Source organism: Myotis myotis, unplaced genomic scaffold, assembly GCF_014108235.1.
Source record: "Myotis myotis isolate mMyoMyo1 unplaced genomic scaffold, mMyoMyo1.p scaffold_m19_p_13, whole genome shotgun sequence".
In the NCBI taxonomy this organism is placed as follows: Eukaryota; Metazoa; Chordata; class Mammalia; order Chiroptera; family Vespertilionidae; genus Myotis; species Myotis myotis.
Genome location: NW_023416317.1, coordinates 12,913,657 through 12,939,917, shown reverse-complemented (window position 1 = coordinate 12,939,917; position 26,261 = coordinate 12,913,657). Strand labels below are relative to the sequence as shown.

The following is a 26,261-nucleotide window of genomic DNA, read 5'->3' as shown; positions in this document are numbered from 1 at the left end:
AGGGATCTCTCAATATGTGCATTTATAATAAAATACAATTTACACGAGTACTGTACAGTCAATTACAAAAACACAGCCAGTTCTCATGCAATTCAAATCTCAGCAGGGGGAATCCATTTTTTTTTAGAAAGACACAAAAATACCTAGTTCAAATAAAGAAATGTCTCCTGGCTTTTCTGTGATTAAAAAGTCTGTCCTTAGGCACTATTCATAAGCTACATCTTTCAGATAAAATATCGTACACAGAGAACAAAATTATTATTATATTTATTTAATATCAAAGCCCACACATGTCAAAATTAGCAACTGAAAATTATTTATAGGTTCATGGCCTCTATTTCCCTTTTCATGCTGCTGTAATTTGCACTAAGTTCCTTAAGCATCTTCAGAACCATTAAAAAAAAGAAAATTATTTATCGAAAGAGAGCCACAAAGTTCAATATATGTTCTTGTAATCTTAGCTGGCATACATGTGCAATGAGATTTACTTAAGAGAAATAATAATAAGCTCTATGATTATAAATGAATATAAATATAATTGGGATTCACAGGGCAGAAGAAATATGCTATTAGATGATTATTAATATTTTGTACATGACTCAAATTAACAATTATTATGCATTGAGAGCCCATTTATGAAATTTGAAAAATATGAACTAACATCATCTTCTACAAGTTGGGATCAAATATGGCCTATGAAAAAGTTTCTGTTTAATTTTGACTTAATGATGCAATTAATATTTATTCAAATTCCTCTTTAATCTCAGGCATTATGTATCCTTGAACTTTAAATAAAAAAGACACTTAAAATATTTGATTATAGACTTATATTCTTTTTTAAAGACATAGTTAATTCTTAAAACATTGAGATACAGAAAAGACAAATAGCATTTATAATCACAGAGAATTATCTGATAGGCTTTACAGCTTCATCACTTCTATTACTGAAAACTATCACAGCCTATTAGATACACATAGTGTGTTTGTTTATCGAAAACACTCTTACTCATTTCATTCTGTGGCAAATCTTCCATTAAGATTGAATTTTAACCCAATGTGTTTAAAGTGGCTGTCTGGGTAGTGGGATCTTTTTCATCCTTTTCTATCTTTTCTAAAGATCCTGTAATGAAAATGAATTGTATATATCTCTCTTTCTCCCCCAACCCATCTAAAGATGGTGCATATAATAAATGTACAAATTCTTACTACTTACGCCCTCACTGTTATCAAAAATTCTGCCCAAAGTTGGTAATCGTGGAAGCATATGATGGAGATATGGGGGTTCATTATATATTCTCTCTACTGTTCTGTACGCCAGTAATAGTAAAGGGCTTAAAAATGTAGTGCTTATTTACACATGGTCTTCTGCCAGGGTTTACACTGAAAAAGTTATAAGATCAATCCCAATTCTTTAGGAATATATCATTTAGGACATGTAGTGCTGATGATATATTAGAAATTCACTAGACTAAATGAACATAGGATAAGTACAGAGTAAGACTGAGTCCATTTTTGCAGCTCATTCATGTCATCCTGGGTATCTCCTTTTCCTATTTCTATGTTGACCTCTCAAACTTTGACCACTCTCCCTCCCCCACCTGTTATCTGAGAATCACAAAGTCCTAACAGTTTTCCCCTGCAGTTCCCCTCAGGGTCATTATGTCCCACTTTCACAGACACTTGACTGCAAAGACATTTTAGTTGTAATCCTTAATCTCTGGTCTCACTTGACTTACAAATTCATATTAAATCCTGACATCAACTTCAACTTCCTAAAAAGGAGGGATCATTTCTCTACGTTAGGAACACCTGGCACACTTTTTGTTCCCAAACACAGCTGTTCTGCCCACTCAGGCTGTTCCTCCCAGCAATCACTCAGGAACTCCTCCATGAAGTGTGCTGTGCCGTCTCTCACACCCACAAATCTTAGATTTATTTACTCATTACAAACACCTATACAATAGTTTACTGAATACTTTCAAAATCCACTTCCTCCACAAGTGCCCTATGAGGACCATTTCACCGCGTCTGAATCACTCCAGTGTTTATGGGTGTCATCTAAACCACACGACCCTTGTGGGGATAAGCGACCCCGTGGTTCTCAACCCTGCACGTTAGAATTGCTGGGGGAGCTTAAAAACATTCATCCCAGGCCAATTAAATCAGAATCTCTTGGAATGAAGCATAGACATTATAATAAAATTTTTTTATATCAGTTATTTTTAAAATATCTCAGGTGATTCTAAAACACAGGAGGTTGAGAACAACTCATCTAAATAATATTAGGCTTCTTGATTAGTAAAGCACTATTCACTCATTTGGTCAATAGCTATGGTAAGTACTGCAGGGGCAGAGAACTGGCATGCACTGGCATGTTTTGTTACGCTTACAAAAAATTTAGACTTTTGATAATATTTTAAAATTGGGAGATTTATCATAAACATTGGGATACCATTCTTGGGGAGAAAAAGGAGGAACTGTGAGACTGGGCCTGCATTCTAGCAAGGCAGCACTTGGCCAGAACTGAGCTGCAGTTTCCCCTTCTACAGCAACAATGAGCTTCTAGTTTGCTGCAGCCATCACCACTCCCTACAGTTCCCTCAAAGGGGCTGAGTGTTATTCCCCACCAACTGTATCACTTGCATAGTAGTTAATGTTACTGCTTTAATAGTAGAGAACCATGTCTTTGATGCACTATCTCAACCCTCTTCCCTAATTCCCCTCCACTCCCAATAAGGCTCACTTTTGAAGTAGAAAATGTTTCTATGTGTCAAATATCCAAGCATCCAGGTCACTATTTATTTACGTTTTTTGACTGGCCTCTTTTGTAATTTGAGTCTGCAGCACCTGGCCCGGTAAATGGCACGTGCTGTGTTAGAAGCTAGGGAAATAAAAGAATGAGGAAGTCATACTTTATTGGGGTATGCAGACATATGAAAAAGTATTGCAAAAAAGAAAGTAAGAAAAAGAAAAGGGAAAAGTCATGGAAAGAGGAGAACAATGCTTGTTAGAGTTAGGAAAGGCTGCATAGAAGAGGTGGCCTTTGAGTTGGGTAGAGAACAGTGGTTCCCAACGTGGGGCACACACCCTACAGGAGGGCAATTTGATTTTTAAGGGGTCAATTCGAGAATGAGTTATTAACAGTGAATGTTTTGCATTTCTTATGGTTCTAGGGACCTCATATACAGTATATAAATACATATTGTGACATTTTTATGCATTTCAGTTCTTTATTATATGTTTTGAAACTTTATTTGCTATTTTTTCATATCACTTCATATTCTTATTTTTTAACAACATCTTAGTGATTTCTTCCTCAGTATTTCAACTGTCCTTTCATTCTTTTATTTTTTTCTTTCATGGATGCCATGTTCTTTGGAAGCTTGTTTAGACCAAGTTAATGGCCTTGTAGGCTTCCTCCAAGTGAATAGGAGTTCATTTTTTGAATAAGAATTATATGTCACAGGGGGGCATCAGGATTTTAGAGATGCTTAGGTAGGGCATGGCCAAAAAAAGGTTGGGAGCCACTGGTGTAGAAAGGTAAATGGGAGTTTTTCCAAGCAGAAAGGCAAGCTTTGAAGCCAGTTAGGCCAACGAAACAGCAATCCCCAAATATAAACATGCGAAAGCCCACAGAGTGATCAGGAGATCACACATGGGGAGTGAGGGAAATGTGTCTGGAAAGAAAACTGTGCTGTAGGCTTGGGATAGGGGAGGCTCGCTTTGTGTGCGTTCCCAAGGGTCTTTTCACATTGTTTTCTAAGAGAGTTGGAAAGGCATTTAATTTAAAAAGTCTTTAATTAGAGTGACAGGATCATATTTCTGTTTCTATTATCAGAAAGAGAGTTCTTACAGCAATGTGGAGATTAACTGGGAGGCTAAGATGAGTGACATTGGGGACCAGAACAATGAATGAAAAACAAGACAGAATAGACAGATTTAAGAGATGTTTAGGAGGTATAAATGGCAGCATGTAGGAAAAGGAGAGGAATAATTGAGGATGTTTTGATTTATTATGTAAAAATTCCAGGAAAATTTTAGTTGCTAAAAAGAAGTTTAAAATAATATTTCACTGACAAGAGTCAATGCTGAAGTGTAGTATTTAACTTCAAGCTACAAAGATTAATTGCAAGGTTGTTTTTTCCCTTTTCTTTTGGTCTTACAAATAATTATGCTTGTAATTTAGGTGCCTAAGTGCATACCTGATTGTGCTGAGCTTAGAGGATGACCTCCGAATTTTATTACAGTTTGGCGGAGCTTGGCCATGTTTAGCAGCTGTGTGACTTGTGGAACATCTGCCGTTAGTTGGCAGCTCCGTGGAATAATGTCTGTAGGCTCATCTGTTGGAAAAGGTACACCATATCCAGCTGGAAATAAAGACAAACATTCAATCCCCAAATGTAAGCCATTTCTGCCAAATGGACAGATCTTATAAATGAAACCAATTAAAGTAAATCATTTTAGAATATGATTTCGGATGCATTGTTCAACCTTACATCCTTGGCTTTCTCATCTATAAAATGAGCCTGATAATTTTACTGCTTATTTTCTAGGACTGTACAAGGATTAAACGAGAGAGTATGTAACATACGGAGTAGGTTCAGAGACTTGTGCAATAAGTAAGCGCATTCACTGGAAATAGCTTATATTTGTTTTTAATACTAGAATATACTACCTTGAGAGAAGTGCTACTTAGGTATACTTCATTGAAGGTTTCTGGGATTTCTCTGGCTTATTTATACGAGATCAGTAAGTACAATGATGTTACTGAATAAGCACTACAGCTATTTATGAACAAATTAAAATTTTCACTTTTTATTTTGAAATAATTTTAGATCTATAGAAAAGTTATCAAAATAGTACAGAGTTCCTATATGCCCTTTACTCCCCTAATGTTAAGAAGAAAATAAAGAATAAATCTTATCTTTGAATATTTTCAAATGAAAAGTTATTATAATTAATATAGTATTTTTATTATAATTTGTATTCCTAATGAGATTTGATGTTGTTCATATATATTTATATGACTATGTAAATTTTAGTAAATTTTCTGATCATATTCTTAATCTATTTTACTATTAGAACATTTTTCTCATTAATTTGTATGACCTTTTATATGGCAAAGATACTAAGCCTTGTCATATGTAGCAAATAGGAATTAAATTGCTCTTAGTATTCAAAAAAGCAATTTTACTACATGTATCAAAAGCCTTTAAAATGTACATGCCATTTTACTCAGTAATTTCACTTTATGAATCTATCCTAAAGTAAAAAAAATAAAAGACTCAGACAAAGATCTATGTCAATATATGTTTATAATTTCTGAAAAATAAACAGCTTGGATTTCCAGTAGAGTCACAAGAAATTGTATTTATGAAGATGGCTTAATGATATGGGAAAGACTCAAGATAAAAAGTTAAATGCCCTGGTGAGATGACTCAGTTGATTGGCATGTTATTCTGTACACTAAAAGGTTGCAGGTTCGATTCCTGGTCAGGGCACATGCCTAGGTTGTGGGTTCGATTCCTGGTCAGGGTACATACCAGAGTGAGCAATCAATGTTTCTCTCATATCCCCCCTTTTCTCTCTCCTTTCCCCTCTCTCTCAAATCAATAAAAACCCATCCTCAGGTGAAGATTTAAAAGAAGTTAAATGAAAATTATATATATATATAAAACTCTGTCTCAACTATAGAAAATCAATAAAGTGTATAAATGGCAAAAGGACAAGGAAATATACCAACATGTAAAATAAGTTTTGATGGTTAGCTTAGGTATAGTTTTTATTTTCTTCTTTATATAAATCTTAGAATATAGTGCAAAAATTTGTTTGTAAATATGTGAATGTAAGTAGTAAGAAAAATTCAACCAATCATCCCTCAAAAACCATCCTATGTAAGTGTAAATACTAACCACGTTAATGCAGGCAATCTGAATCTTACAGGAACGTGGTTGACATGCAAATCAGATTTCATATTAAGAGGCTCAAATCCCCTCAGTGTCACCTTCTCTTTCTATATATCTACTCTCTCTTTGTACCCAGAACTGTTTCACTACTTATTGGATTATTATTTGAGAAAAACTCTGCAGTATAAAACCACCAATAAAAGGAGAGATAAAAAACCTATTGGTTTATTAATTTAATATAAAGGCTAATCATTAAGACCATTTAATTTAGCAACTACTGACTCTCAAACTTTCTTTGAGACTTTATAGAGAATACATGGAAAGGGGCTTTAGTCTCATTTTTGTGAAACCACACTATGCCCTGGTGGTTGGATGTTCTGATAGACCTAAGTGGAAGTTAACTCATCTCCCCACCACCCACCTCACCACTAACCACCCCCACCATGTTCAAGTCCTAGGTCATTTCATTTTTTAGTATTTATAGCTTAATTTAAAAATAAGAATTCTGAAAAGAGCATAGATAATGCAATAAAAATGAAACAGTGCTATACTGTGAATAAATAGAGGGCATGGTCTGTCTGCATTCATTCATTTACTCATTCAACAAACACTTATTGAGCCTCTATTCTGTGTCAAACACTCTCATGCAGTGGCTGGGAATATAGTGATGACTCAGATAACATGCCAATCAACTCTGTCCTGGCCTTCCTGAAGCTTACACCTAGCAGAGATAACTATTTTTTTTTTTTAAATATATTTTATTGATTTTTTACAGAGAGGAAGGGAGAGAAATAGAGAGTCAGAAACATCGATGAGAGAGAAACATCGACCAGCCGCCTCCTGCACATCCCCCACCAGGGACGTGCCCGCAACCCAGGTACATGCCCTTGACCGGAATCGAACCCGGGACCTTTCAGTCCGCAGGCCGACGCTCTATCCACTGAGCCAAACCGGTTTCGGCCAGAGATAACTATTTAATTATAGTTCTGTTAAGTGCTCTGAAGGAAAAGTACAAGGTGTTATGAAAGAGGTAATGGGATATCTACCAGTATAGGGTGTCACTGAAAGTCTTGGATAAAGACACATTTAACCTGAGTCAAAGGATAAGTAGAAAATGGCTTGGTGAAATGGGATGGGAGTGGTCATTCAGATGAAGGGAACAGAGCCTTTGAAGACTGAAGGCAAAAGGACTCTGGTTCATTCTAGGAACTGAAAGAAAGACAATTCTGCCAAAGTGCTGCCAGCATGGAAGAGAATGGAGGGATAATCCCACTGTATATTTAGTACTGCATCTGGTTCAAAGAGGATGCTCAATAAGTGGTCATGGACAAAAGCCCCTTAATAACAGCTCACCCAGATGAAACACAGCTGCCAAGTCCTCTTTGGTTGTTCTTTGCCCAGCTACATCTTGAAAAGCAGGACTCCATACACATTTTATTGGGATATCACAACTTTCTCCCTACATGGCAAATAACAAATCAAGCCGGCAATCAGATATTATGGGGCCAGGGCCTGTCTGCTTGATTAATGTCTGAAAAATGACATAGTTGAGTTTAAACTGATTTTGTTAAAATACTTTTAGATTTTAACAAATCTGAAAGAACATAATGTTGGCTGAAATGGTCAGCTCAGAATGACAAAATAGTACATGAAAGGGAAGGCTATGAGAAAGCTGCCAGATTTGCTCATGCAGTATCCAAACACAACCAGATGGTGGGTTTTTTTTTGTTGTTGTTTGTTTGTTTTTGATGTCTTTGCTCCCAGTATAAGTCAATGTATCATTAGGATGTTTGAGTAACCTTGTAACCCTGTTTGCCATAAAGTCGCCAGAAAATGAACCATTCTGTAGGTGTTTAATAACTTTGATGAGTACCTTAACTAGCTTTAAAAATAATTCATCAATTTTAATACATATGTAAGTACTTTATACATTAAAAACCATCTCACTTGTAAAATAGGGAGATTTAGAAATCTGTTTTGGTCATAGTTTCTCCTAATTCATATAGTTTAAATAAGGACTAATTTTATAGTAGTTCACTGGTCCCATATTCAATTATATTCATCTATTAATATGGGGATAGCCTGCAGTGTCTAGCACAGTGCCTTATTTATATAAAATCTCACCTCTCTGAAACACCAGGGAGAGAAAAGCAGAAAACATAAAAGTCTCTAACTGCCAAAATATTTGTGTTAGTTTGTTCAGCCTGTTATATCAGAATATGGTAGGCTGAGTGGCTTATAAGCAACAGAAATTAATTCCTCACATTCTGGAGGCTGAGAAGTCCAAGATCAAGGGACCAGCAGATTGGTGTCTGGGGAGTGTCCTATTCCTGATTCAGAGATGACCATCTTCTTGCTATACCTTCACATGGCAGACAGGGTGAGGGAGATCTCTGGAGCCTCATTTATAAGGGCACTAATCCTATTAATGAGGGCTCCACCCTCATGACCTAATCACTGACAAAAGGCCCTACCTCCAAATATTGTCACTTTGGGGATTAAGTGTCAACATATGAATTTTAGGGGTTATAAACACTTAGTCTATGAAAATATTGATACAAAGTCAGTATAGTTTTTGTTTGTGCATTCATTCACTTGCGATATAACTGTTAGATTTTTCTCTAGACCTGGCATGGATTCAAATCCCAGCCTTTATGAAGTCTACTGTATACTGGGGAAGATATTATGCATTATACTATAGGGGTTAACAGTAACAGGAGCAAGGGGTCCTGAGTTCACATTCTAGCTCCACCACCTATTAACTGTGTGGCTTTGGCAGAGTAGTTTACCTTGTTGTGTCCAACTCTCCTTATCTCTAAAACATGGATATAAAAATACTTACCTCATATGGTTATTGTGATGATTAAATGTGTTAATATATATAAGGGGCTAAGAATAGTCGCTGTTTACATAAGTGTTTATTATTAACTAGAGGCCTGATGCATGAAATTTGTGTAAGGGGCTCAAGCCCTCGCAGCCCCTCGCAGCCTTGATCAGCCCTCACAGCCCAGGCTTCGTCTGGAAGGTCGTCCAGACAGTTGTTCTGCTATTTGGTCTAATTAGCATATTAGCTCTATTATATAGGATAAGAGACAAATACTTATGTAAAATTTTTCATTACAATGTTGACAAAATCACCACATCTTAGTATGTGATAAAAGGTCTTGATATTTAAAGGGATAAATAAACCTGGATTATAACCAAAACTTAGCTATCCTGAGTGAATCATACCCGTAGAGTTTTTAAAGAACTAATTTATTGAGGAGAAATTCACATTCACATAAAATTAAGCATTTTAAAGTGAATGATTCAGTGACATTTAGCAAACTCACAATGGTGGGCAACCACCACCTCTATATACCTCCGAAACATTTCTATCATTCCAAAGTAAAATCCCACACCCACTAACCAGCTACTGCCATGCCCTCCAGCCCTCAGTCCCTGACAACCACAAATCTGAATTCTATCTCTACAGATTTATCTACTCTGGACATTTGGTGTCTGCATGTATACTACATACCACATTTTGTTTATCCAATCATCGTTTAATAAACATTTGGGTTGTTTCCACATTCTGGCTATTACGAATAATGCTGCTATTAACATACATGTACATGTATCTGTTTACCCTTCTTTTTAGTATATACCGTGCAGTGGAATTGCAGGGTCATATGGTAATTTATGCTTATATTTTTTAGGAACTACAGCAACTGTTTTCACAGCAGGTGAACCATTTTGTGTTCCCATTAGCAATGTGCAAGGGTTCCAGTTTCTCCATACCCTTGCCAACACTTATTTTCCATTAAAAATCACTATAGTCATCCCAGAGAGTGTAAAGAGGTGTCTCATTGTGGTTTTAATTTGCATTTCCTTAATGACTAATGATGTCAAGCATTTTTTCATGTGTTTGTCAGTCATTTATATATCTCCTTTGGAAAAATGTTTATTCAAGTCCTTTGACCATATTTTAATTGGGTTGTATGTCTTTTTTTTTGAATTATTAGAGTCAGTTACATATTCCAGATACCAGATTACATCAGAATATACATTCCCTGTATGTAGAACCAGAATATATATCCTATCTTGCAAATATTTTTCTCCCACTTTGTAGGCTTTTCAATTTGATAGCTTCCTTTGATGCACTAAAGTTTTTAAATTTTAAAGTCCAATTTATCTATTTAAAAATGTTTGTTGCTGTGCTTTTGGTATCAGTCATATTTAGGAATCCGTGGCCAAACTGAAGATCCTGAAGATTTAGCTCTATTTTTTTCCTATTAGTTCTTATACAGGGGGAGGGGAAGCAAAAGTAGATTTACAATTGTGAGTACATGAAACACAGAGTTTATTCTTGTATTATTCTTGATTAATTATTGTATTATTTGAATTACAACTGTAGACCTACTTTTGCCCACTCTCATATTTAGGTCACTGATCCATTTTGAATTAATTTTTACATGTGGTGTGAGGTAGGGGTCCGGCCTCATTCTTTTGCATGTGGTTGTTCAACTGCCCCAGACCCACTGTTGAAGAGACTGTTTTCTCCCCATTGAATGTTCTTGGCATCCTTACCAAAATCACATGTATGGGTTCATTTCTGGGCTCAATTCTATCCCATTGGTCTATATGTCTATCCTAATTGTATTATAATGTTTTGATTACTGTAACTCTCAGGTAAATTTTAAAATTTGAAAGTGTGAATGCTCCAACTTTGCTATTCTTTTTCAAGATTATTTTTGGCAATTTGAGTCCCTTTGAAGTTCTTTATGAATTTGAAGATCAGCTTTTCCATTTCTGCAAAAAAGGCGATTGAAATTTTGAGGGAGATTGTATTGAATCTTTAGATCCCTTTAGGTAATACTGACATTTTCACAAAATTGTCTTGCAATCCATGAACATGGAATGTCTTTCCATTTATATGGATTATCTTTAATTTATTTTAGCAATGTTTTACAGTTTTCAGTGAAGTTTTTCACCCCCTGTTTAAACTTATTCCTCAATATTTAGTTATTTTGGATGCTGTTATAAATAGAACTGTTATCCTTAGAGTTTTTGAGATATGAAGTTCTATCATAAATATTTTATAATATTTAATTATAAAATTGATATTTTAATTGAATAATTGTGTCTGGATATACAGATATTCATGACCCATATTTGTGGGATCTATTATTGGCTGCTGGGCACCTCTGCAATGCTGAGATTTTATCCCCTTTCTTGTCCTACAGTAGTTTGTTAGGCAAAGGCATTTTGAGTTCAGTTCTCCTGTAGGAAGGAGTGGGAATGAAGCTTTAAACTGATGAGATTGGGTCTGATGTGCACTCACTTGACCTGGAGATAAAGAGAGAGGTAGGAAAACACTCAACAATGTTAATTATTAAAAACACTAAACCATTCTAGTTATTAAGAAAAGTAAACTGTGTACTGTTGGGGAAGGAAGAGTCAGTCAGAGGCTTGGCCTCGAGTTTCACCTGTGACCTCAACAACACAAGATGCCTCAAACTAATGGGCCTGGTTTTCCTCCCATGTGTAATTAAGACATTGGATTAGATGACCTCTAAAACTCTTCTCGGCTCATTGAGTCTGTTAATGCAAGACATCAGTGATTCTAGTTTTTTCTGTGGCCTTTGACGGGATAATTTTCTTCACATTGCTTGCCACTCAATAAAAGTTTATTGAATACAGACAGTAAATGAATAACTGAATGAACAAACAATTAGCCAACCCTACTTCATTAATTCATCAAACATTTATGACAGGTTACTGGTGTCAGGTCATGTGGGAGAGATAAAAATATGGAGACCCAACCCATTCCCTCAAGGGTCTCTCAGAATGAAATTATACTTTTAATCATTCTCTTCTTGCATCTCTAAACACAGAACACAAACTTCCCAGTACTGATACTTCAGAAAGAATATTGAATTGGGGAGTCAGGAGACCTGTAAAGTCATTATTGCATAGCATACATCTATGCTTAATAGACAATCACTTGCTCTTTCCTGTCTTCTCTTTTCTCTCCTCTTTCTCTTATCTATCTACACATATTCTGTTTTGTTTTGTTTTTAAATGTAGAACAATGCAAGTTAGTCAATAATTCAGTCATGCAAATACCTAAAAATGCCACTCCATGCTCCCTCAGGAACCATAAAAGTAATAAACTAAGTTAAATCAGCTGCTTTAATACTTGTCCAGCATAAGTCATTCCTCCGGGAAAGTGAAAAATTAGTTAATTGCTATTTTAAGGTTCCAGTAATTCACTTTCCATTATATTCACTATATAAAGAGAACAACAAAGGATTAGGCAGCACTTTCACGCTTGAGTGAGTTTAAAATGGTAGAAGTTTATGGGGGGAAAATGGGGCATATGTAATACTTTCAACAATAAATATTTTTTTAAATGGTAGAAGTTTAAATAAACCAAAGGAAAACACAGTACTGAGCTCAAACAAGCATTTAATACAATATTTACTTATTGAATCCCAGAATGGAATGCAAGAAACAGGTAAAAAAATCTCCCTGTTGTAAAAGTCTCAACACTATGACTAACTAATCTGTCTCTGCAGAAGAAAAGGACTCTTCCTTCAGACAGAAAGACAAAGAGATATCCATTATTAATTGTAATATAGACACCATAAACACAGCTGGTCACCACATCCTGGCATTCTTATTTCATGACATTTCTTGTATCTTTTTTTTTTTAATATATTTTATTGATTTTTTACAGAGAGGAAGGGAGAGAGATAGAAAGTTAGAAACATCGATGAGAGAGAAACATCGATCAGCTGCCTCCTGCACATCTCCTACTGGGGATGTGCCCGCAACCCAGGTACATGCCCTTGACCGGAATCGAACCTGGGTCCTTTCAGTCCGCAGGCCAACGCTCTATCCACTGAGCCAAACCGGTTTCGGCAAGTATCTTTCCTTTTTAAATTTCCTCTTCCTCCTATCCTCCCATGAGAGGCAGTACACTGTATAATTAGGAGCATAAACTCAAGTTCTATTGCCAATGTTCAAATCCTGCTTCTATTAGTTCTATAGCTGTGTGACTTTGGGCACATTATCTGACTTCTCTACACCTTAGCTTCCCTATTGTAAAATGAGGGTAATAGTAACAACCGCTCCATAGGGTTGTTGCGAGCATTTAATTAAGTCCAAATATATTATGTACTTACAACAGCCACTGCTGCCACCACCACCACCACCACCACCACCATCATCATCAACACTGTTATCACTTCTGCTCCCAATCACTTCTGCTCCCATGTGTAATTAAGACATTGGATTAGATGACCTCTAAGACTCTTCTCTGCTCATTGAGTCTGTTAATGCAAGACATCAGTGATTCTAGTTTTTTTCTGACCAGGGACACTCACTGTACCCCATACTATGTTATCCTTTGCCCTCTTTTATCTAATTGTCCTCAGAATGAACTTTTGTAGTATTAACTTTTCTAGTGTCTATAATTCCACAGTGAACTCTGAGGGCAGGAACTTTGCCCTTCATCTTTGTCACCCAAAATCTGTAGCCTAGCGATGCAACATTATATTACATCATACCTCTCACCCCTGTCATGAACCATACTGAACTCCCTGTTCTTCTGACACATTAGATCCACTCATGATGTCATATTAACACATGCCCTTTGCTCCCCTCCACCTGGCTCCCAACCCACCCCAGGCTATCTCTTCTAAATCTTCTGGCATTTACTTCTATATCCTATATAATAAAAGGGTAATATGCAAATTGACCTTAATGGCAGAATGACCATAACGACTGCTGGACCAATCACTATGAGGTGCACTGACCACCTCTTGATCCCTTTCTCCCGCAGGCAGGCTCCAATCACCTGATGGCCACCTGTGGCGGGGGCGGGGCTGGCCAGTGGGCGGGAACAGCCCACCTCTCAGTCCCTTCTCCCCCGCTGTTAGGCACTGATCACCCGATAGCGATGGCCTATGGGGAACCAGGGATGGGTGGTGGCAGTGGGCGGGGCTGGCTGCAGGCATCTGGGGAAGATGGCCCTGATCGCAGGCCAGGCTTAGGGACCGTACCTGTGCATGAATTTCATGTGCAGGGCCTCTATAAATAGTAGCCTTATACTAACATTTCTGCAGTTAACAATTTTAGATAATATCTCTGACTTCCTATTTTGGAAAAAAGATTTAGCATTGTTAAACCAGCACCCCACCTTCCTTTGCCACATCCTCCAAATATGATTTTTTTCATAATTTTGGGATGTTATTAGTGTTTTACATTATTAGGATTATGTAAAAAAGCTGTGCTAATACACACCTATTAGAATGAAAAAACCCATAACACTGACAATACCAAATGCAGGCAAGGATATGGAGCAACAGGAATTCTCATTCAATGCTGCTGGGAATGCAAAATGGTACAGCCACTTTGGAAGACACTTTGACACTTTGGCAGTTTCTTATGGAACTAAACATACTCTTACCATACAAACCGGCAACTGTGTTATTCGGTAATTACCCAAATGAGTTGAAATTTTATGTCCACACAAAAATCTGCACAAGAATATTTATAGCAGCTTCATTCTTAGTTGCCAAAACTTGGAAGCAGCCAATATGTCCTTCAGTAAATGACTGGATAAATAAACTGTGGTGCATCCAGACAATGGGGGTGGTTATTATTCAGTGCTAAAATAAAACAAGCTATAAAGCCAACAAAACAAAAAAACAACAAACATGCAGGAATCTTAAATGCATATTACTAAGCGAAAGAAGTCGACCTGAAGGCTATATGATGCATGATCCCAAATACGTGACATTCTGAAAAAGGCAGAACTATGGAGACAGTGAAAAGACCCATGGTTGTCGGACAGTAGCTGGGAGGGAGGGATGAACAGGAAGAACACAGAATGCTTTCAGGGCAGTGAAAGTATTCTGAATGATATGATAGGGTGCATACATGTAATCACTCAAAGTTCTGATGTAAACTATGGGCTTCAGGTGATAATGATGTGTTAATGTATGCTCAACAACTGTAACAAAGACACCACTTTGGTATGGGCGGTCATAGTTCAGGTGATTGTGGATGTGTGGGCAAAAGGAGCATATTGAAACTCTCCGCACTTGCCACGCAATTTTGCTGTGAATCTAGAACTTCTTAAAAAAAAATAAAGTCTATTAAAGAAAAAGTTTAATAGACTGAGCCACACGACAGACTATGATTCCATTGCTTTCACTGTATGGCGTTTTGTTTTCCTTAGAGTTGATCACTGCTTTGTCATCGAGTTTCTACATTCGTAACAGTAATTCTTCCCAGACCCCTCACTAGCACTGTAAAATCACAGCAGCATCAGTATTCCTCAATATTTTCAGTTGTGTGATTTTATTTTCCAGGTTCAAACACATCATATTCTATCAGATACATACTTTTCCTGGAGACTTTCCTTCTAAAACCTCAATTTTTCTGCTAAAATCTGGACTGACTATTCTCTGGTTGTACTGCACATGTGTGTCATCCTTTGAATTCCTTTAACCATAACTACAGAAATTCCCTTTGCTTTTTTCCTGCATGAAATCCTCTGTTTCTTGGGTCTCATCCATGCCCTTTTCTTAATTAACTTCTTAATTTTTCTGGAGAGTATCTTCCAGATCTTTTCTGAGAAGGCATATAAATAAATAAATTTTTGAAATCTTGCATGTCTGCAAATATCTTTTTTCTGTACTCATTTAATTGATAAACTGAATGGGTACAGAATTCTAAGCTGAATATCATTTTTCTTTAGACAATTAAAGATATAGTTCCAAGGTCTTCTATAATATAATGTCACTGTATGAAGTCAGATATCATACATCATTCTTATTCTTAATACTTTGTATGTAACTTAAATTTTAAAACAATTCTAGAAGTTTAAAAGATATTCTCTTTTTACCTCCTGCTCTCAAATTACACAATGATAAGTCTTTTTTGTTTTAATGAGCTAAGTCAATTTGAGAACACCTGGCCTTCAATTTTGGGAAATCTTATATTTCATTTGTTCTGTTTTCTTTAGTCTCTCATCTTAGAATCTTATTGCTCTGATGGTCGACCTCTTGGACTAACTTCTAATATTTTAAACATTTCCATCTTATTTTTAGCCATTTGGGCTTCTTTTTTATTTTATATTTTTTGGTTCTATATCTCTAGAGGAGGACAATACAGTAAGAGTCTCATAATATCTCTGTTTCTGTCCAGTATTTACTTAAAATTTAGCAAATATATATACCAAGAGATAAGACCAAGAGAAAAACAGGCAACAGAAACAGATCTACAGGAGAGCCAGATACTGAAATTATGAACCAGGGCCTTTAAAATAATTTTGGTTAATATATTTAAGAAATTAGATGAGAACAGAGAAAACTTCAGCTGAGGAATGGAAACTATAAAAATAATCTAATAACATTCTAGACTCAAAAAACATAACTAAAATTAATAATGCTGAAGTATGATCCTGGCCAGTGTGGCTCAGTTGGTTGGGCATTGTCCCATGTGCCAAGGGATTGCCAGTTCGATTCCAGGTCAGGGCACATAGATGTTTCCTCTCTCCCCCTCCCTTCCTCTCTCACTCTAAAAAAAAAAATCAATACGAAAATAATAAGAAAAAATAGAATGCTGAAGTATATATCCATTTAGCTCCTCAAAAAATACCCAAATAAACACACACATAGATCCCCCAAGAGAAATGTAGAATGATTACAGCAGCATTATTTGAAATAGCCTAAAATGAATTAATTGTGCTATACTCCACAATGGAATACTATACAGTACTGAAAATCAGCAGCAACACAGATGAATCTCACGAACACCATGTTTTCAGAAAGGATGTATACATGAAAGAATATGTATTACATGATTCCATTTATATAAAGTTGAAATTAATCTTTGATGTGAGAAGTTATGATAGAGTTACCTCTGGGAGAAGAAGGAGGGTGATTATTGGGAGGGGAGAAGAGCAGGGCTTCTAGGATGCTTGTAGTGCTATATTTTTTTAAATCTGAGTGGTAGTTTCAAAAATGTATTCACTTTGTGGTAATTCCTCAAGCTGAACACTTGACTTGTGAATATTTCTATATGCATATAAAAGTTATAATAAAAATATAATGAACTTGAATAAAATATTTATGGAAATAAAGCAGGAACAGATTATTCTCATTTTATAGATGCAGTATCTTTTCTTAACTCTGAGAAAAACATATACCTATTTTCTAACTTACCTATTTCTTTCTATTAGTTTTGGTGTTGGCCTACCATGATCTTGATCTACCTGTGTTCAAAAACTTACTGGTTTAGTTTCCCGACAATAAATCTCTGTTGCCTGGTTATTTGGAGATGCAGAGGAGACCTGGGGTCCTATAGCAACCTATGTAGAATTTTAACCAATCTCCATGTAGAATTTTAGGCACAACCTTTCCCCCCTGCCTTTGGCAGTATCAAGGATTGCCAATTCCTGAGCTCCTCTGAGGTTCTACGTTATGAATTTCATTGGCAAACCTCTGTAAACCCCAAAGTGTCAGCTTTCTCTGCTCTTCTAAGTCAGTGGTCAGTGCTCAATCTCACAAGATTTATGAACATCTCTTCTCTGTTGTTACCTCCTATTCATCCTGGTGAGCTTATACCTATTTTATTCTTTTTAAAAAATATATTTTTTTATTGATTTCAGAGAGGAAGGGGGAGAGGGAGAGAGAGAGAGAGAGAGAGAGAGAGAGAGAGAGAGAGAGAGAGAGAGAAAGAGAGAGAGAGAGAAAGAAATATCAATGATGAGAGAGACTCATTGATCACTGCCTCTTGCATACCCCCTACTGGGCCTCGAGCCCACAATCCAGGCATATGCCCTTGTCTGAAATTGAACTCGGGACCCTTCAGTCTGCAGGCTGATGCTCTATCCACTGAGTCAAACCGGTTAGGGCCTTATTTTATTCTTATATTAATTTTAGTGGCCTGGAGGAAGGGTCAGTTAGATAAAAATATGTATTTAATCTGACAAGTTTTGATTCAATTTTTTCCTGACATTTATTTAAAAAAATACAGGGGGTGAGGGTGAGGGCAGGACTGGAAGTTGGGGGGGACAATGAGGGGATAAGGACACATTTGTAATACCTTAATCAATAAAGAAAAAAATATTAATCAAATTATGATTGACCTCTTATGATCTGATGTAGAATGTACATGTATTTCTATAAATTTTGAGGTTTCATATTAGGTGTGTGCTATTTTTAAAAAAATGAAACCTTTTACTTTTTCATATAGATTTTAAGTGGTGCATATGATGAGTGGCCATACTTCCTGGCTGTGATTTCACTGGGGAGCTGCTGTCAATGCTGTGTTTTATTAGCAAATAAAATTTATGGGCACAGTGTCCTGCTCCACAGAGTGAAAAAACCAGGATTTCTCAGACACTCATTCGGATGGAGCCCAAGTCTACTAGTAAAGTCTACATATACACTTCTAAGAAGTCACCTTTGGCATCTTATGTGCAGCCCTGTTTCCTGGGTTTATAGAATAATTGATTTTGTTAAAAATAACCCCAGATGAAAATCAAGAGGAAGCATCAGTATTCTCTCAATATTTTCAGTTGTGTAAGACTAACTTAGGAGGAGAGTTTGTGCTGCTTTATGAATTCTAGATGGCTCAGTTACCTCTGGAGTATATTCATCAATCACAGAAAAATAATGAATGAATATATTTCCAGTCCCTCTAGAAATATTATGAGGAATAATTTAACCATCTTTCTATTTTGACATGATCATTAGAAAATTAATATGTTAATATAATTTCTTCCAAATGACTTCGAAAAATGTAAACACAGTTATAAGATAGTATGGTGGACACGTGTAGAGCATTTTGGATGTCCAATATCTTTTAAACCTTCCTAATTTGGTGGCTGCTACATAAGTCCTCTCTCTCTAGTCAGGACTCAGACATTTGCTTTGCCAGCTCATTCTTGTGGGATGTGACCTCAGCTCTACAAACCAGATACAGCCATGTCAGTCTTTGTTCAGCAGAGAAACATGAAGAAGAAATCTGCTTTGGTGAGTGAGAGTGGCAGGGAAGAAGATAGCCAATTTTTAGGAGCAGTAGTAATAGGAATTTTAGAACCTAGAGCCCAGCATTATGGTGTGAATTATGTTCTTGCCCAGTGGCAGTAGCTATTGGGGTCATCCTTGGAACAGTCTTCTGGCAGGGGCTGGGTGTGTACTTGGCTGTAGTTTCTAAACCTGACTCCCTGGATCTCCTTGAGATTCTATGAACCAGGTAATTTTTTAAAATAAATTCTTTTTCTTTTTCAGCTACCTAGAGAGAATTCTGTTGCTTACAACTAAAATCCATGACTAATTCAGATGGTAGGTACAACCTTAAACAAAAAAATATAACCACAAAAATAAAAAATATATCTTTGTAACATTCAGCTACAGTAAAAATAAACATGTGATCCAAAGTAAAGAATGCCATATGCTACAACATGGATGAACCATGAAAACTTATGCTAAGTGAAATAAACCAATTACAGAGAAACAGTTACTATATAATTCTACTTATATGATGTATCTAAAATAGTCAAAGTCATGGAATCAAAGAGTTACCAGGGTTGGGGGAAGGGGGAAGTTGGGAGTTATTAATCAATGGGCATAGAGTTTCAGGGGAGATGAATAAGCTCTACAGGTTTGCTGTACAACACTGCACCCATAGTCAACAATTACATACTGTATACTTAAAATTTATTAAAAGGATAGATCTCATGTTAAGTATTCTTTCCACAATAAAATAAAATTGAAAAACCACTACCGTGGACTTATACTCTCCAAAGACATGTGTAATGTTAAAAGCATATTGGAGAATTTAAAAATCTTGATAGCAATTTGAACATACCATCTTTATCAGCAGTGTCTTGAGGCTTGGATTTTAAAGTGAAGATCTTCCGCAGCTTACAGTTAGCTGAGACAATAATTCCATCCAATGACTGGAAAACTGCTCCCTTGAATATTTCACTGGTAAATGCCACCAAGTCAATGCATAGGTTGCACCACTAAAATAAAGGGGAAAAATAAGTACTTTCTATAATCACATAAATGAACAGGCCATCTTGGAAAAGCCCAGAGAGTTGAGGCAATTATCTGGATCAACCAGTCCCATACCAATTTTCCCCTTTAGGTAAATATATCTCTGTTTTGGCTTCAATTTTATGAAGAACTGCTGTGATTTCTCCCAAGAAATGAACATAATCTAAAGTATCCACTGGTCCTCTGACTACAGATTGCCCATTGTGAGACAGGGCTTTGACAACTCTGGGAAAGCACTCTGGATTTGTAGGCAGGATGCCAGTGGGAAGCTAACTGCCGGTGCATTAGACCACTTAAATCTTGAAAATCAGGGATAAGGAGCCAATTGCTCCTTCAAGGGGACTAATTTGAGCCCAATTAGCCAGCCACTTACATTTGCTTAAAAAAAAAAAAAGCATGGGTGAAATTAAAAGCTGGGTTTAAAATGTGGCCAGGGCTGTCTACTAATAACTAATTAAGCTATTGTATAGAAATAGATTCTTTTAAAGAATTTGTAATTATGCCTGGTATATGCCAGTTTTTAAAGTGCTCTTGGCAGGGGCTAATTTTTGCCTATTAAACAATTAGACCTCTTAATACTTCATCAAATTAATTCTTTAAGTCAGTGGTTCTCAACCTTCCTAATGCCGCGACCCTTTAATACAGTTCCTCATGTTGTGGTGACCTCCAACCATAAAATTATTTTCTTTTTTTAAAAAAAATATATTTTATTGATTTTTTACAGAGAGGAATGGAGAGGGATAGAGAGTTAGAAACATCGATGAGAGAGAAACATCGATCAGCTGCCTCCTGCACACCCCCCACTGGGGATGTGCCTGCAACCAAGGTACATGCCCTTGACCGGAATCGAACCTGGGACCCTTGAGTCCGCAGGCCGATGCTCTATCCACTGAGCCAAACTGGTTAGGGCCATAAAATTATTTTCGTTGCTACTTCATAACTGTAATTTTGCTACTGTTATGAATTATAATGTAAATATCTAATATGCAAAATGTATTTTCATTGTTACAAACTGAACATAAAGCATAGTGATTAATCACAAAAACAATATGTAATTATATATTCAATATGTGTTTTCCAATGGTCTTAGGCGACCCCTGTGAAAGGGTCGTTCGACCCCCAAAGGGGTCGCAACCCACAGTTGAGAACCGCTGCTTTAAGTGATCTGACTGAGTTAAAGAAAAGGAGAAAATAATCATTTAGTAAGAAATTAAGACTGCAGAATAAAAGCAGGAAAAATAATTTTTGAAATTAAAACAAAAGCAGTATTTATAATTATGCTGCTTTTAAAATAGCAGCCTCTTCCATTATTTGTTCAGAAGCACAATTTACATAGGTTCATTTTATTAATCCATAAAATCAAAAGCTATATTCATTGATAAAGAAAATAAAATGTTATTTCTTAAGGCAAATTCTATTTAGGAATAATTTTAATATGGAGAGGTTGTTTCCAGAGTAGAAAAGTAGAAGAGATTGCAACAAATTATTGATTAAATAAATGAAAATGATTTTCTTTGTAGATATCTCAAAAAAAAAATTACGTTCTCAGGCCCTGGGTATGCTCTGGTCTTTTTGGGGAAAGGGAGTCTGGAGTAATAATAGGTCGGAGGTAGAGCTGAGTGTGATGTAATAATGAGGATGGTGAGCTCTGGGGAGGTGTAATAAGTGGGATGGTGAGCTCTGGGGAGGTGTGGGAAATAATGTGCGATGGGCCAGTGAGGCCAGGTTCTGGAGGAGCTGGAAGATCAGGAAGAGAACCTTGGGCTCCAGAGGGTAAAGTGTTATGACAAAAGCAAAATATGACAAAGCAGAATATTGGGAAGTTTGCACTAACGATTATGCAGAGCTGTTTTGCAGTGATACAGGGGTTATGGGGGAAGGCTGAGGTAGAGTGAAGGCAGACAGAGGCACAGAAAGACCAGTTTCTGTCAGTCACTTAAGCATAAAGAGGAGGGTCTGCTTAGAAGGTTAGCATAGAAGTAGAATGTAAGGGACAAATCCATAGGCATGCCACAGGTGAAACACCATGCCGTGGTAACATACAGGTTATAGGGATGAAGGTCTTCAGGTTTCCAAATATGCAGTAGTAATTATTAACATTATTATTACATTAGCAATATTATCATTGTTGGTCCTTATTCCTAAAAGACTTAAATTAACATTATGCCCAATTCCAATCATTCATCTGGTCTGTCCCATCAGTAATTGCATTCATCCACCCTTTCCCACAGGTGCTAAACACTTAGGTGCTAGAGCAGTGATGGCAAACCTATGACACGCATGTCAGAGGTGACATGCGAACTCATTTTTTTGGTTGATTTTTCTTTGTTAAATGGCATTTAAATATATAAAATAAATATCAAAAATATAAGTCTTTGTTTTACTATGGTTGCAAATATCAAATAATTTCTATATGTGACACAGCACCAGAGTTAAGTTAGGGTTTTTCAAAATGCTGACATGCCGAGCTCAAAAGGTTTGCCATCACCGTGCTAGAGTCCCAGCGGTTCTCAACCTGTGGCTCACGACAACTTGGCGCGACTCTTTAGGGGTCGAACTACCCTTTCACAGGGGTCGCCTAAGACCATTGGAAAACACATATTGAATATATAATTACATATTGTTTTTGTGATTAATCACTATGCTTTAATTATGTTCAATTTGTAACACTGAAAATACATTCTGCATATCAGATATTTACATTATGATTCATAACAGTAGCAAAATTACAGTTATGAAGTAGCAACGAAAATAATTTTATGGTTGGGGCTCACCATAAACATGAACTGTATTCAAGGGTTGCGGCATTAGGAAGGTTGAGAACCACTAGACACTGGGCTTGGCCCCAGGGATGCAGCAAGGAATAAGATAGTCCTTCCAGTCTGGGAAGGGGGGCAGATATTTGGAATCTATGATATACAGTTAGTATAGAGGGGGCTCAAGGTAGTAGGATGGAAAGGTTTAGAAAAGGCTTCTTTTAAAGAACATTTAAAAAATTATATCATGATAGTATGTGCATATATAAACAAAAAAAGCATATATATGTATATATAATTTTATACAAAAATTTTATACAAAATGAAGTACTGGTCATCTCTCCATTTCTCTTGTCATACTGTCAACTCTTAACTTTCTTCTCTCTGTATTTTTATATAACACATCCTGCTTCATCAATTTTAGGTATTATCTACTGACTTCCTATTGTGGTAGATAAGACTTAACTCACTTACACATACTCCATCCCCCACTTTATCCTCCCTAGATAAGTATCTCATGCTTTCTTTTTTCCTCAAAATCCATTCTCCGCGTTTTCCTTGTGACTATGTAAATATTGTGTACAAATGAGCCAAGTGATGCTCTATGATTACCTTTTCTTACACACATCTTTATATTTCTAGAGTTAACAGTTGCTGTTTTAATTATCTGCTTTATTTTCTTTGAGGCTAAGTTTTCCTACATCTGGGAAACACTTGTAGATGACTTCTGAGTTTGGTGTGAACAGTGAGTTTCCAGACCCAGGGAGGTGTGCAAATATAGTGGGCATTTCCTCTCAGGGCCCTGCCCATCTTCCTTGCTAAGATGAACTCTCCCGTTGGCTGCACCAGAACACCCCCCATCAGACCCCACCAGTTCTGGTTGGGAATTGGTGTCCCTCTCCTTCTGAGTCTCAGAAAACCAGGCCCTTTATCAATACATACTTTTCTTATCCATCACAGTCAAGCTGCTTTTCCCTCTGCCTGGACTCATGGTTTGTGGAAAATACTCAACCAATAATGGTATGCATATGTGTGTGTGTGTGTGTGTGTGTGATTTAATATATGAAGACATGCATGATTATACACATGCCTATCACACTTTCAAATTTTCATTTTATAATCATTTAACAAACTCCATAAATGTGTGGGAACTCATAATGTATTTAATGAATCCATCTATTAGAAGTACAGATTGAGGTAGTTCCTGAAAAACATGGGAATAACTTTCACAAATTTCCCTTGGCTAGAGGAAATGTAAATTGTATTTTTGGTTTAGCTGATATTTATAAAGGTTCTAATTTTCATAAGCTTCAACAAAGAACTCATTACTAATACAAATGCTGTGGTATATTTTCTGAAGTTTTGTAAAGAGCATAAACTTTCTACTAGCAACAGGTGCATTATATGACTTATAGTTGACCTTTATAAAATATTACTTTCATTATTTTTGGTGATATCATACATTCTTAAAACACCCGCTTTTGACTTTTTCTTGGTCTGTTACCACTTTGTTTTTATGTGCAACTCTAGTACAGTAGGGAAGAGCTCTTAATCTAAATATTCATAATCATGGGTCCTTAAGAAGCTTGCACCAGAAAGACAGCTATGTGATAGATGAAAGACAGTGCTGTTTATTTATTTGTTTTTATTAATAAGTGAAGTTAGGGTTCGAGGGGGGAAGATGGCGGCGGTATAGGCAGACGCGTCCCAGGTCGTGTCCCTGAGCAAATGGAGTGAGCAGCTGAAACTAGTAACATCCACCCCGAATTGGCGAAATTCCTCAGCTGGCGAGACGGTTTGCAGCCGGGAAGAGCAGAACTCCCCTGGAAAGGTAAAAAAACCAGGGATTTGGGCAGGAAAGTTTGCCAGACCTCTGAGCCCAGAGAGTCGGAGGGAGACCGCGTGGCAGACAGCCGCGTCCCTTGGGACAGGCACAGCCCCTGACAGGGGAAAGGAGAACCGCGGGATTCCTGGCGCTGCCGGGGGAATTGAGAGCTCGGTCTGTGATCACAGAGGACTGAGCCTAAAGGGGGCAGCCTGAAGAGCTGACCAGACCATGCAGTCCCGGTAAGAGAAGAAGCTTACAGAAACCAAGCCTTCCCCGTTTCCGCGGCCGGCGTTTGTTTGTTTTCACTGAATCCTGTTCATGGGACATTTCGGATACAGACACTCACCTGTGCTGAAGAGAGGGAGAGTGTGCGGAGGAGTGGAATCTGGGGAGAGACTGAGGAGAGAAGGGGGGCCGGGAGAGGTGGCAGCGAATTGAGTGCTGAGACACCCCTGAGCCCAGGACTGAGGCAGCCATTCTCTCTGGAGAGTGAGACTCCTCCCCCCAGCCCCCAGGCAAGGAGCACAGCCACACCCAGATTCCACCCTGTAGGAGATCAAGGATTAAAATAACCTGATCAGTCCCTGGGAGTTAACAGGGTCTGGCCTATAGAGGGATTTTCAATCCCAGCAACAACACAGCACTGGTAACTCTTACACAGCCAGCTCTGGGCAGTGAACTTCCACTGGACAGAGAGGCCCTATAGCCTCAGAGGCCAACCCCAGAACACTGCCACCCAGAGGCTGACCCACAAACTGACTCTTTGCTAAACACAAAATAAGGCAGTCTGGGAAACAAATGCGGCTTGCTTTAAAATAAGAACTGTGGTTTACAACACAGAGGAACAGTGTATCGCAGGGAAACTCAACACTCTCCTGAATACCTGGCAGGTCTAAGGCGAGCCACACTGAAGAATAGAAGAACCGAAGGACCTTCACTACTGCAATATTTTTTTTCTTTTTTCACCTTTTAACTAAGAAACCAATTTTTTTTCCTTTTTTTTTCTTTTTTTTTCTTTTCTTCTTCTTCTTCTTTTTTTTCTTCTTTTTTCCATCACCTGATTTTACCCTTTTAATTACTACCTTCTTATTTTTTAGCCAGTATTATTACTGCTACCATTTTACCATTTTTTTTTAAAGTGCCATTTTATTTCCTCTTTATTTTATTTTGGGATTAGTGTTCTCCATTCTATTTTCATCGTTATATTATTGGTTGTTTCTAGTTTGCATTCATCTCCAGGGAGCTGTTGCTGGAATTTGTTGGGATTAATGGCTGTTCTATAGGAGTATTCTCCTCATATAAAAAAGTCTCTTCCCCTCTTCCACTTCATTCTCTCTTTTCGCTCTTTTTTTTTTCTTTTCTTTTCTTTTCTCGCTTTTATTTTCCCCCCTCCTTTTTCCCAATTTCATTTTTGCACTCCTTTTTTTGTCCCTAATTTTCTTTTCTTTTTTCTCTTTTCTCTTTTTCTCTTCCTTCTTCCTTATCCCCTAATTCTCTTAATTCAGGTGGTCACCTTTATTTGGGGTTATTAATATCGTGAATATATTTGTGTATAGTGCCTGGTACGTGGTGCCTTGTTGTGTTGTATTTTGTGCCTTTAAATCAACACAGCAGATCCAAGCAACAGCAACCTCCTGAGCACCACACCCTCTGCTGAGGAACAGCAGCTGTACGTGAAACCTCTCCCCACCAGCCAGAAGAGCCACCA

At 37.2% G+C, this 26,261-nt stretch overlaps 1 protein-coding gene across 9 annotated transcripts in view; it reads right to left on the bottom strand.

The window, feature by feature from the left end:
• Window positions 1-26,261, bottom strand: part of CFAP20DC (CFAP20 domain containing) — a 236,786-nt gene that overhangs the window by 112,548 nt on the left and 97,977 nt on the right. For 6 of the 9 annotated variants that reach the window (XM_036331721.1, XM_036331722.1, XM_036331724.1 and 3 more), the window contains 2 exons: window positions 19,779-19,935; window positions 4,203-4,367 (listed from right to left, as the gene is read on the bottom strand). In XM_036331721.1, coding sequence (XP_036187614.1) covers window positions 4,203-4,367; window positions 19,779-19,935 — 322 coding nt within the window. Of the gene's footprint in view, window positions 1-4,202; window positions 4,368-7,259; window positions 7,366-19,778; window positions 19,936-26,261 lie in introns of those variants that run through there. The other 3 variants (XM_036331728.1, XM_036331723.1, XM_036331729.1) reach the window with 3 other exon arrangements.